This window comes from Dicentrarchus labrax, unplaced genomic scaffold (assembly GCF_905237075.1).
Source record: "Dicentrarchus labrax unplaced genomic scaffold, dlabrax2021, whole genome shotgun sequence".
NCBI lineage: Eukaryota > Metazoa > Chordata > Actinopteri > Moronidae > Dicentrarchus > Dicentrarchus labrax.
Genome location: NW_026136705.1, coordinates 15,514,079 through 15,527,187, shown reverse-complemented (window position 1 = coordinate 15,527,187; position 13,109 = coordinate 15,514,079). Strand labels below are relative to the sequence as shown.

General features: G+C 39.2%; 1 protein-coding gene across 3 annotated transcripts in view; it reads left to right on the top strand.

Moving 5' to 3' along the window:
- klhl13 (kelch-like family member 13) overlaps nt 1-13,109 on the top strand; it is a 36,468-nt gene that overhangs the window by 2,205 nt on the left and 21,154 nt on the right. Inside the window, exon 1 of one of the 3 annotated variants that reach the window (XM_051401646.1) lies at nt 4,526-4,884. The exons of 1 other annotated variant lie outside the window; for it this stretch is intronic. In XM_051401646.1, the coding sequence (XP_051257606.1) occupies nt 4,787-4,884 (98 nt within the window). In that variant the 5' untranslated portion in view covers nt 4,526-4,786. Of the gene's footprint in view, nt 1-4,525; nt 4,885-13,109 lie in introns of those variants that run through there. One more of the 3 variants, XM_051401647.1, reaches the window with a different exon arrangement.

Here is a 13,109-nt window from a genome sequence, read left to right as displayed (position 1 = left end):
AATCCCTGATTGGATTGTTAGAAAGAAACCCATTAGGGCTGTGGTGCTCAATGACCAGGATTAAGTACCACTGCTAAGAGTCTGACCAGAGTGTCACTTAAAGACATTACTGTGTTTCCGCTACATTAATTCATCTGTGGCACCATACCACGCCTGAATGGTTTGTGCATAATGTTCGCTAATTTATCACTATTTGCCAGGAGTCATTCTGTCACTCAGATGGTTTTGTCACAGCCACTTCTGCATTTTTGATATACAAATACTGAAATAGGGGTTTTCAACTGGACGCAGTGTTGGTGCTGGCAAACAAGCAAATGTTTTTAGGAGCTGACCCCCTGTCCCTGCCGTTAAGTCTAATTATCTAGGAGTTGAATAGCAACAGTACATGATCTACCAGATTTGTTACATGATTTTGTTCTTAACTTTCAACAAAATATCAGCAAATAAGAAAAGCCATCACGCAATGGCCACTGAATTAAATCTTGTATGTAAAAACTCTAAGCTTTTGGTTGCTGTATAGCTCTCTGTCTTTAGTTAATAAGCAGTCTATGACTTCTAGTATGAGAGAAAATGACGCATTTGTTTTTCTTGACTAGGTTACAGATTAATATTAGTTTGAGGAAGCTGCAGAAAAGCCGAGAGTAAGACGAATGTAGAAGGTACAGAAACCTCTGTAATTAGCAGGGTATGTATCTCGCATTAGGAACATCTTTCGTGTGACCTCAACAGGAACTCCTGTTACACCCTGTTGGCCATGACTGGGCGCACCCAAACACATGAATGTCAGGAAGAAATATACTTTGTACTTATTATACGACATAATTCAAAAACCTTCTCTGTGCTTTTTGCAAAGGTTCCTTATTTCTGGGACCTCCAGTAAACAGTGACTTGTGTGTTTATGTGGTAATTACTACCCAATGAGATAAAATATGTCAGTTGTAATTTTTGTTTTGAGATCCATGACAGAAGACAAAGACAAGGAACAGGGTGGAAGCATCTGTGTCACATTATGTCAATGTTAGGACTTGAAAGTCAAATATTTTCGTAGTAGGATCCTCAAACATTGCTTATATATTTTGCGGTTACCGTTGACACCTTAAATGCTGCTGACAACCGACTATAAGGTTCCAGAAACCTTTATAGTAGAGAAGTGACAACTCTCAGCCAATCACAAAGATTTGGAACATGGGTAAAGCGCCTCAGTTTTTGCATTAGCTTGGAGTCCCAGTATTTTTTTGCATCATTTTATTTGCACTGCAGTCGTGTTGGATCTATATTGTAGACACGATGCAGTGACCAGTCTTATTGAACCGGAAAATTGCTAACCTTGTGTTACAGTTTTACAATACAGTTACGGACCAGGTCTACATGAAAGGCAACAACCAAAGTGGTGTAAGAGATTGCCATTATACATTGTATTCAGCAGTGTACAGATGTGTCAAGCGTGAGTTTAGATAAAAGATCAGGTGACATATTTACTGAGTTTTACTGATCCTGTGTTTTATTTATGTACCTTTACTGTAGGTAGTGACAAATTGTCACTGACAGACTCATCTGGGAGTTAGACCTGCGTGTTGAAATACTAGAGAAAGGAGCTTGCATGATATTTTCTTTTTGTGTGATCCAGTCTGTTGGCAAAAGACTCTCCTTTACTGGTGAACAGAATTGTGACTGTGTGGAGGTGGATGAGACACTACACCAACTGGATGGGCAGTTATGGAACACAATTTCTGTGTAAAGTACTGTAATTAATACAGGTGCAGACTGTCTGTCCACAGCATAAGCTTTTAGATACTAGACAGATACTCTGTTGGCTAGTTTAAATAGATTAACTATGGCATCAGTTGTCCCTCAGTTTATTGCTTTTGCATTTGTCATATACAACATGTAACCTTTGCTATTCCCAGGGGAAGGGTTCCCAAAATTCTTTTAAAATTAAGATCTTTACAATTGAAAGGCGTGCTTGTACAGGCATTATTTGAAATGGGCGTCTTTACGTGGGGTGTGAGGAGAGTAATATAGTAGAACTGAGGGTAACAGGTGTAGCGCTGAGCTCTCAGGCTTTGACAGAAGAGACGGCATGACTGCTGCCCTTGCAATGGAAGCAAGGTCATTCTGCCATTTACAGCGTACACTGGGAGGAGGAATAGTCAAAGCCGGAAAGTGTGATGACAAGGTTCTCATGAGGATGGAGCTGCAGGTGGTTGAAGAATGACCAAGACAGGGTCATGACCAAGATGTAAGGAAGCTTCCCCAGGGGCCTTGTAAACCAACTCTGCAGGTTTGAAAGTTATACAAACAGCACAAGGTAGTCATTTAGGCTAATAAAGGCATCAGTTGGTTCAATATTTTTCAAGAGTTTGTAATAATGCTATAGGAGAGAAAACTGTTTGGTTTAAAGTGGTGATTAGGTCAACAACAGTACTATAGCCATCATGGTTTGGGTTGGGTTTGCAGGACATCTGTCATATGCAGAAATATCCCCCTACAGACTGAGTGTTGTGCCTGTACACACATGCAGTGTGTTTGCAATCTGACACAAGAACTGAATATCTGGACATGTATGCAGCTTTTTATACCGGACAGGACAGAATCCAGTGGGACTGCGGTTTAAGGAGAGTGATTGCTACCTAAAGGGTGGAAATTGTCAGGAGAGCTACTCTCTATACTTGACAAACATCCATGTTAAGTTGATGGTTTCAGTAGAATAACATAGCAGTGTGTATTTTCACCTTTTGTCATATACAGGGTTAAACCAATTTGGAGTTGTGGCTGTGGAAGTTATTTTTCTCTGCTTGCACTATTAACACTAAAGGATCTTATGAGAAATATACTGATATGAATTGAGAGTCAATTTACTCTGCTTGCCTAATCAAGGCAAACCAATTAAGGACAGAATGGGGAAGTATGTTTTCAACTCAGAATATGTAATAAAGGCTGCTCTCAATATACTCTAATTAACTAATTATACTTAATTATACTACTATTGTACTAATCTGCTTAAACCCTCTTTAATATTTTTTACACAAGAGAGGGTGGGGCATCCAGGTGGCCATTGGGATTAAGGCACCAGTAGACTGCATTAGAAGAAGTTGTCAGAGGGTCAAATAGCTTCAGAAACCTCCTTTCCTCACACCTTTCCTGTGTTTTCCTATGGGACCAACCATTGACCCTTTAGACTTGCCTGTACTCGCACACAAATTCATATCGATTCATACTGTATTGATATTGTTTTGTAAGACCGGTCAAGGGACATTACTGACAAAAAAAAATTCCAGTGGGGTTGCTAACTAGTGCTTTATGGTAAGACTAGTAGAACCATAAAGTGGTGGTGGTTGGACAGCTAAATGGGCCATGGGATTCACACACATTCACCATTCAAGGCAGCTGCGACAGCCACTGTAGTTCAGCATGCAGATGCATACACATAAGGGTAGGTCAAGCTGTGGAGTATCTGCTCCTTGCTTGGTGAGAGTAGAATTTTTAAAGTCAGCTCAAAGGTAAGTCACGTCAGAGCTAGAGAGTGGTGTCACCTGTTGGAGAGCCCAGTAGATTTATGACTCGATACCCACTCACTGCAGGGCCTAATGATAGGTTAAAACATAATTTAACATGATTACTGGGCTTCAGAAGGGAAGCTCACCCAACTTTTGGCACATATTATTCATAACTGTCAATTTTGTTGTATTAAAATGTATGGCATAGCTTAAAACTCGAGTACGTGAAATTGATATTGGCACTTTCTACCAGCTTGCAATAGTCATTAGGTAAATAAGGTGTTTGCTGAACTGTGCAGGTCCACGTTTTTATTGCTTCACATTGAATACACGAGGGCAGGCTATGGCTGGCTACACCCAAGAATGCTCAGAATAATACAAATTTGTCCCACTGCCTGTTTTGTTTAGCCAAAGAACTAAAATACAGCCATGTCCAAAAATGATATGTGGATAAAGCCTACTGTATATATTAAGTAGAGGAATTTGTGAGCATGTTTTTAGAATTATCAGTTAATTCGCTTTTGTGGCTTCCCAAGTCCTAAAACTTGGAATACCATGATGCCATATGGTGAAAAGATAAAAAAATATTTAATCCGTAGTATTTCACTACTACTTCCACTAGAAAAATAATATGTCTTTAGTGATCCGCTTTTTTGCTGCAACATAATTTATAAACTTAAAATCCACAGTTGAAAGCATAAATAATAACTGGGCATCATTGGATAGTTGTAGTTGTTGAATTTGTTTAATCATTACCACTGACTGAAATTTAATTTGGACTTCCCTAAAATCACATTTTAAACCCTAGAGGGTATCAAATGTGTCTGGTTCAAAGTCAAGTAATATGAATTTCATAATGGTTATTTTTCTATTTTTCCTTTTATCTCCCCTCCAATTCTGCCCTGAACTGTAATCACAACTCCTTTAACAAGGTGGCACTGTTGCTTAGCTACTGGGCTATTCACAAACCCTGAAAGGGTGATGTGAAGGCAGGGCTACTTCCCCCTCCTACCACGAGACAACCGCGAATGCAGCAGGGCAAGGAGTCGTGGTGGATGCAATCTATTGGCTTCTCAGTGCTGCCGCTAAAGTCACAACCCTGACTGTAGCCTGCACTGCCTCTACTAGTGTATTTCTGTAGCTGCTGCTGCTGCTGCTGCTGCCACTGCTGCTCTCCCTCCCCCTTAAATGGTGTGGGCAGAGTGGGATGGAAGACTGCATTGGAAACCTTTTCATGGAAATGGTCTTTGCTGTTGGTGTTGCTGTAGCACCATTCTGGTGACAACAACATGCCGTTGAAATGGAAAAGCGGTTCTCCTGTCAGCTGGAAATTCCCAGTGCCAGTTCTTAAGACATCCAGGTCCTCACCCCTTTCGCCTGCCTACATGTGAGTAAGAGCTAAATAGCATTCACATTATACCATTGTGGCAACGTATATGGAGATTGATTTGTTTGCTTTTCAGTTTTGGATTTCTTTCTGGGTTTTTATTTGTTATTTTTTATAAATTATTGTGACACCATTATTTTTTTGTTGCAGCCCTAATTAGGCAGAATGCGATTGAGCCTTGTAGTGTGTCAAGAGATTTGCCTTGTCCAGCATGCATTTTATGGTTCGTTGGCAGAATTGCTTTGCTCTTGGGCAGAGGGACTCATTTTGCCGCTAGTCTGGACATGGCAAGTACCACATCCCGACTCTTGCCCTCTCCCTGTGGCTATGTTTATTTGGGAACAGGGACTCAGCAGCTTGGGAGGAGCCTGCCTTTGTCAGGATGTCTGGCGTGCCCTGGTTTAGAAGCTATTGTCATCTGCTACTGTTCAGGAGGGGGGGAAGGGTAGAATGGGAGTGCTTCTCACAGCCTCTCGCCATCCCCTCTCTTTACCCCTTTTCCCGAGCTCTGCTTAAATGGACAAGTGTCTCGTTTGACTTTTGAACAGTAACATGGCTTTGGCCTACAGAGAGTGAGAACCAAAATCTTGAGCGAGAAGTAAAAGAACAGTTTTCATGACAAGCTAGGCTAGCTGATAGCCTAAAGGTAAATTCCTAGCCTAACCGGGCTTACTTGGATAGACTTTTACAAAATTGGATTTATACAGTTTCCAGTTATCATACAGCTTAACTTATGAGCTTAAGAGCTTAAATTTGCTAGTTTTACCGGGATGTTTATTTTGAACATTACTGCATCACAACAAGATAAATCTATGCTGTAACCTCAGTTTTTGCACATTTTCCTTTAAATTTACTCCATGAAACAGATGACATCTGCAACATGGCTAATTTTAAATGTACTAAATATGACTGTACGTTGACCATACAGCCCTTACCAAATAAACCACACGGAAATCTTGACTAAATGGTGTCACATTGTAAGCTCTTGACATGATGAATGCTTCACTATTGACACTATTGACTTGGATATTGCGGTTTTAATCTTTAACCAGAGTAGTTAGTTTAGCTAGAACACCCTGCTTCACACACAGTCATACACATTCAAAACCTGGAAGCTGTCCAGGACAACCACCTTCTTCTGTTGGCCACTGAGAAGCTCCTCTGGAGCAGTTGGGGGTTAAGGGCCTTGCTCAAGGGCACCTTACTGGCTGTAGCAATTGAGGGGCATGCACTGGTTTTTCCACTTCCCCGCCCAGATTTGAGACGGTCTGAAGATTACATAGGCAGCCTTCCAGTTATTTTTTGTTTCATTGCTAATAATGTGGCATGTGGTCTTTGGTCAAAAACATGTTTTAGTACATAATGTAATGGTATAAGTTGTGAACAGTGAACAAAAATGTTTGGTTCTTGGTGTGTGATAAAACTCCTTCAAAATAAAGCAGCACAAGTAACACCAAAGTGGGACCATAGAAAAAATATAGGAGTGATAAATATTTTTGTTTGTCATGGACCTATTTTGTCTGTAGTTCTGAGTGTATTTTTGTCACTTATTAAAATACCCTGTAGTATTTCTGTAGCTACAAAACATATGTTTATACTGGTGTATATTTTGAATTTATATATAAATAGTCATAGTCACATGCTGCCATGTGCTGTACATTTCTGTATCGTATACTCAATTATACGATATATACTTTTTTTCACTAGTATCATTTTGGTTTACTGGCAGTTTATTTTTATTTTATCATGCTGTGTCACTGTGTTAAAGTGACTTAACAACTGTATAGTATCAGTGAGTGCTGCTGGTATCTCTTCCTGCTACGGCATTAATCAAGACCCAGGCAGAGACTGTATGCACAGTATTTACATTATTTTCAATACTTGACATTGCAAGAAGAGGATCTTCACACCCTCATGTCAGCGTGTCTTTTTGAAGGCTATGACAGCTATCTAAATGAAACCACAAGGACAAGATTGCATCAAGTGTACTTAAGGCGTTACAATGCTTGTATGTCTTCATAGGAGGTTGTGTGCACACGCTGGCAAGTGAAGCATATTTAAGCCTTGAGGCTCCACCTTATTCTGCCCAGTGTGGCTCTGCCCCACCAGACCACTTACTATTTTGAAACGTGTATATTGTAAGCTGTGTTTTGAAGCAGGCTGATATTGGGCCCCCAATTATAGGTTACTCTGTGGTCAGGGAGAAGTCACTGTTTATAGGCCCTTTGAGTGGTGCCTCTATCCGTTTTGGATTTAGAGACATTTTAAACTTGGTATGCTGCTAGGGTAATCTTTGTATATGTATCCAAAGCAGCAGGATGATGGGGGACACAGAAGACAGAGTTTTTGGAATATCTGACATACAGACAACTGACATACATTGTATTAAGAATTAAGATTTGTTTGCACAATGTGCTTGTTGTGCCTGTTTTGAAACCACCCTAATCTATATATAGACTGGTCAACTGCCTGTGGTGCAGATATCATGCTAGCAAGGAATGGTTAAGGTTCACTGCCATGCCATGCCGTTCAGCTCAGTAAACGTTCATTGGGTTGGTCATTCATTCCACAAAAAGTCTTTGAAATGAATGCCATCCCTCATCTTACAGCGGTTCAGTACTAAGCACTTAATATGTGTGACTGCTGCCTTTAGTAATCACCTCTTGGAGGCGTCATGGTGAGCCAGCAGCCTTAACTGCGGCAAAGCCTGTAAGATTCTGGTCAGGGATCTTTAGGACATATCATACACCTTTTCTCTTAGCCCATGTTCCTTGTCGTTGTTAACAGTCTCATTAAGGAAAAACGCTTAAAATTAAGCTTTAAGAAAATCAAAAAAAGGAAGTCACATCTTGCACATTTTGACCTTCATCTTTTGCTTCAGCACATCCGAGTCTAAAAGTAATATATCTCCTGCTGTCCGTTTGTTCTACTGATTTAAATTATTTTTTTCTTTGACAGAAATGCACAGTTTTTAAAAATACAGCTTTCTCTAAACGTGCTGGCTGCTCGAACATGGCTTAACACTGTACTGAATGACGCCTAGTCTTTAGGAATGTCTCTAGTGTTTCGAATGTAGTTAAAGCTAGTGTGACCAGATTAAACTCCATAGATCTATAGGTAAAATTAAAGCTTTGAAACAGATTTTTGTGAATCTAGATGCTTCAAATGTCTCATGTGGCTGACAAATCCTGCTGCTGCTGAATCCCCTGCACTACTGCTGTGGGAAGATTTGTGCAGCCTCTGAGGTAAATGGCCCGTTAGTTTACGGACGTTTCTTTGAAACCTATTACCAACCTAGATTAATTTGTTCCATCAATTAAACAGCTCATCTATTTTAAAATAATCAGAACAAAGTTGATTTGACAGATGACATCAAACTGAATAAGAGCTGGCTTTGTGCTGGAGGATTTTCATCTACTCTGACTTTGAACATCTACAGACAAAAGACATTTTTCATGGTTAAAAATGCATAAAACAGTGGAATTATACTCGAGGGTCTAACCACTGTGATTTATCTGTTAATTGGACCCAGTCAGGGATGATATGCCGGCAGAGATGTTAAAGCCACAATGCCGTTCTTAGCTAACATACTGTATGAGTGTACTGTAAAGTGCAGCTACAGTTAGATCACAAATTCAGTACATGAATGTATGGATAAGAGCGCATTCTCAACGAAGTAGCACACATTATTTGGAATACTTGAATGTACAGAATATGTGTCTTTCAGGGCTGTTGTCAGAATGGATGTATTGTTTGTTACTTGGTCTTGTTCTTACATGTATTGGCTTTTCCATTTTGATGGATGCAGAGACACATGCTGGTCAGCAGCTGGAAAAATTCAAAATGTTAGAGATGGAGATGTTAGAGAGATTTCTGGTGGATCTTTTAATTCACCTGCACTCCCTTTGGAATGGACATTAAGTTCTTGCTGACTTGTGGCCATTTTGTACAAAATGCAGAAGCCACCGAGGGATCATTTATTTTCATTGAAAGGCCTGAGGGGAAGCACGGACAGTCTGACTGGCACAGCATCAAGTGAGTTCAGTCGGGTGAAACTGTCATGTCTGTGCTCATCTCACACACACACCTACGCGAAACTGAACTGTGATGAAGTTTCACCACACAGTTGACCAGTCAGTGGATGTCATTTTGTCAAAAATAAAACCAAAACCTTATGCTCTGAAATATGATTGAACTTCCTCACCGGACTCTTCGTATCAGATTCACCTGTCTAGATGACATAATATTGTCTAGAGTAAGAAATTACCCCTCAGAACCCCAAGTGTGACATGTAGATGACTAATATTGCTGTTTGCCTTGAAAAGAAATCTATAGGGCAACTGAACAAATCTGGACAACTGTTACTGTCGAGCCCTGAGAGGACAATCAAAGCCGTAAAATCTGTTATTGCAGGTTTCAACACTGGATTAGAAAATCCAGTCGACAGCACAGGTTCCCAAAACTCCTATTTGAGTAGGTAATTCAGTATCCTGACCCTATCAGCAGGTCAGGTCAAAGCTACTTCACCACTTCCATCTTTTTTACACTTTGCTGCTTTGCTTTTTTCATAGAGGTGCAAGGTTTCTTCCTCTCATACCCACCAAAGCTCCATCCCCAAAACCTTTTGCTCTGCTCGCATAGTTGCATACTGTGAATAATAATAATATTAATAATAATAATGATTATAATAATAATAATAGTAATAATAATTGGTCACACATAATAGGAAGGAATTAAAAATACATATAGACTTCAGTATCGCTGACCTGTATGATCATGAAAGGATCTGCAAGTAATGAGGCATCCCTGTTTAGATAGTGACAGATTAAGCCCCTTTGTATGCTAAACTATGGCTCTCTACTAATTTGAGTCCAGGCAAAATTACGCTGACACTTCTTATTCCTCATTGCTCTGACATCTCTTGGCTTTTTGTTTAGGGTCTTGATTCATCCCTCGCTTAGTGTACATAATTAGGCTGAATTATTCCACATATCTGCAGTGACTGCACAGTTCAGTGTATTTTGTAGCTATTTCTAAAAATTATTATGCAAACTTTCTTTACAAATTAGTTTTTTTCTGGCTGTAGTTGTCCTTTTGGTTCACACATACTCAGCTGGGTTGTGTTCCTTCTTACAGAATCCTTCAGGTTGATTAAGCATTTGGTACATGTTGACAGATTGTCTGCTCCACCCACACGCAAACACATTATGAAGCCTCCTTGGCTTGACTACTTGTGGTGCTTGTTGAAACTGTGTTTTGGAAACTTAATTTTAGGTACTCATAAATTCCCCAACCTTTTTTTTATAGCAAAAGCCCTGACCTTAAAGTGCTCTTTGATTATAAAGTGTAATTACAGACTCGTTATGCCATACAGACTGCTAAGTTTATTAGCAGTGATTGGAGCAATTATCTGGAGATCGTGGATAGTTTGTCCTAGACAGATTGAGCAGCAAATACTTTTGAAATATTAGTGGGCATAATGCTTGATTCCATTTCCTTTGCAGTTATACCTGATGAAAAATATGAAGAGACTAGCAGATGAACACGGAGACATACCATTCACATATCTGTCACCATGAACTTTGTGACACCCTGGGTGTTTTCTCATTTTCTGTTTCCCATTTTGCTAATTTACTGTGTATTTTTGCTGAAGCACAGAAAGACATCCTCTCATAAATATTGCCATATTTCAATGCTGTACTCCTGTTTTTCTTTTATGTTATATGACCATCTCAAAATAACCAGCTTGTTCAGTCTACAACAGTTCAGTTTAAACCTACAGTTTCCGTGATATTCCTTGTTAAAATTAGAATTCCATGTGTGATTTCCAGCCTTTGAAAGAGTAACTGTTGAGTCTGTGAATAGCACTTTGCAACTATCCATTCAGTTGGTTAAGCCAGAGTATTAATTAGAGACGTGCCAATTTTGATCAGAATGGGCAGAGCAAACATCATTTGTCAGACACATGGGGCACAGATGTTTGAAACGGTCTGATAAGTGACTGCTTCCTTTTTTTACTAGAACTGTATGAACTGAGGAAAAAAAGAGTATCTCCGCTGAATAGATTATGGCTAATTTTTGTATTTTGGTGCATTAAAAATGACTGTATTCATTATGATGATGAACACATTCACATTTTCTTATTGCAATCTATCCGCCAGACCCGTTGTCACATTTTAGATGCACTAAAAGTCTGTTTGATGGAATAGAAGCATTACGAGAGAAGAATTTTAAGACCGCACAACTACCGACTTTTCACTGCCCTACTGCTTCTCACTGTGTGTGGTGGAGAAAGGGGAAATAAGCGCTGCACCCAATTCTCTGAAATGTTGAGAGAAATTCTATTTTTTTCCCTCTCAATTGTTAATTTTTCAGTTGAGTTGAAGAGAAAAAAAAAGTGTTGGCGCTGCAGGGAAGGTGTAGAAGCTTGAGAAAATATGCAGCTGCTAAGCATCTAAGCATATTTGTCTATTAAAATATAATAACATTGGATACTCGTATGAGTTATCTCATGCTGTACCTTGATGTTTTGATGTTAATGTTGAAGTACGCTAAAAAGAAAGCCAAATATTTGTTTTAATGACATCGACAGACATCCACTGAAATACGAGAAATCCAGGTGATACTATACTGTACTGTTGCAAAAAGGGCTTCAGTTTAATAATGCTGCTGCCGTAGCATCACTGCTTATAGTAATATATGAGTCTGTGTTCTCTGTGGTACTGATGTATTATGTTGCATTGTATTGGTACTTACATTTTTTGACAATAAAAGGCCATTTAACACCAAGTTTTAGTGGAAAGTGCTTAATACATTTTAAAGGGTTATTATTTTCTGCATTTATACAAACAGTACTTGAGCACTACTGTGTCATTAGATGTTTTTTTTCTGCCGGGAGTAGAAGCTTTATTGCATTGTCGTGCTCAGTGATTGAGAAGACTCTTCAGTGTAGGTGTCTGTCATTGCTCTGCTTGCTAAGACAAATAGGGATTTCCCTCCTGACTCCACTCACATCACTTCAGAGGTTTTCAGAAAGAAAGAAACCTTGTTTTGTTTCCATGGACCTTGTCACCTTTTCTTATCCCTTTTCTATTTTTCTGTGTGAGTGGTTTGAATTCAGCTGTTCTGAGAACACCAGCCAGACTGTAGGAGTCTTGTGATCTTTTTTTGTCAATGAGGTAGCGGTATAGTGTTTTTTTTTTGTTGTTTTTTTTACAAGATGTTGGTGTTTTCTCTTTTTTTCTCGCTGCTCTGCCAATTCCACTGCTGCCTTATTGTCCATCTTTTTTGCTCTGAGGCTCTTCCTGTGTTCCTCTTAAAAGTTAAAAGTATGGTTAAATTAAAAGTGTGTCACATTAGTCCACTGTAGCTGTAAGCAACTAGAAACATTGAATGCAACTTCTAAATGCTTGCGTAATGCATTTTGCGCCTAAATTAGCCCAAGAAAAAAGGGCCGCAATAAATTTTTCATTAGCAATACACACATTTTATTTGTGATTTCTGGCTTCTTTTTTTTTAAACGACTGTTCTTAGTTCTTAGATATTTTGCTCCAGAAACCATGACAATGGTCTTTCAGATGTTCAGAACCTGAAATAGATTAGATTAATGAAGTTTCTATCAATGCATGGCTAGGCATGATGAGACAGCAAAGCTATACTCATTAATCTTTTAAGACCCTTCCACTGTCATCCCAGGGAAAAAGCCTAGTTGACTTTAGCTTCCTGAACTGTCAGTGGAGGAAGGATGTAAGCTTTCCACTGACAAGAAGGGACTAGATAGACCGCCAGCCTTGTTTCTTTGTTACTTCTTTTTCAGTCCTCCAACTTTCTCTTTTCCTTCAACCCCTCTCTTTCTCCTAATCCTGCTCCAAATCTAAATGCAAACTGTCACAGACCTGAAAATAGGATCTGGAGCATATCATTGTTGTTATTTCTCCTTCCCATTGTAGTTAACAACATATCTTCCTGCAGAAGAAAAGCTAAATGTTTTACAGTGTAAATTTGAGAAGTTCCTTCTGTCTGAACTAATTACAGGTCTTGCTTTTATGTTGTTGCTAGTTAGAATATTAAGAAAACAACTTTTTTCTGTACCATAACCAAACATACCAAGTTCTGATTCTTCTCCCAATGTTTTTTGTATAATAAATGTGCCATCCACCTGAGGCTCTAAGATACCACCAGATTTAAATATCATACTGGGAATCTAAGATACGACGTACAAGCGT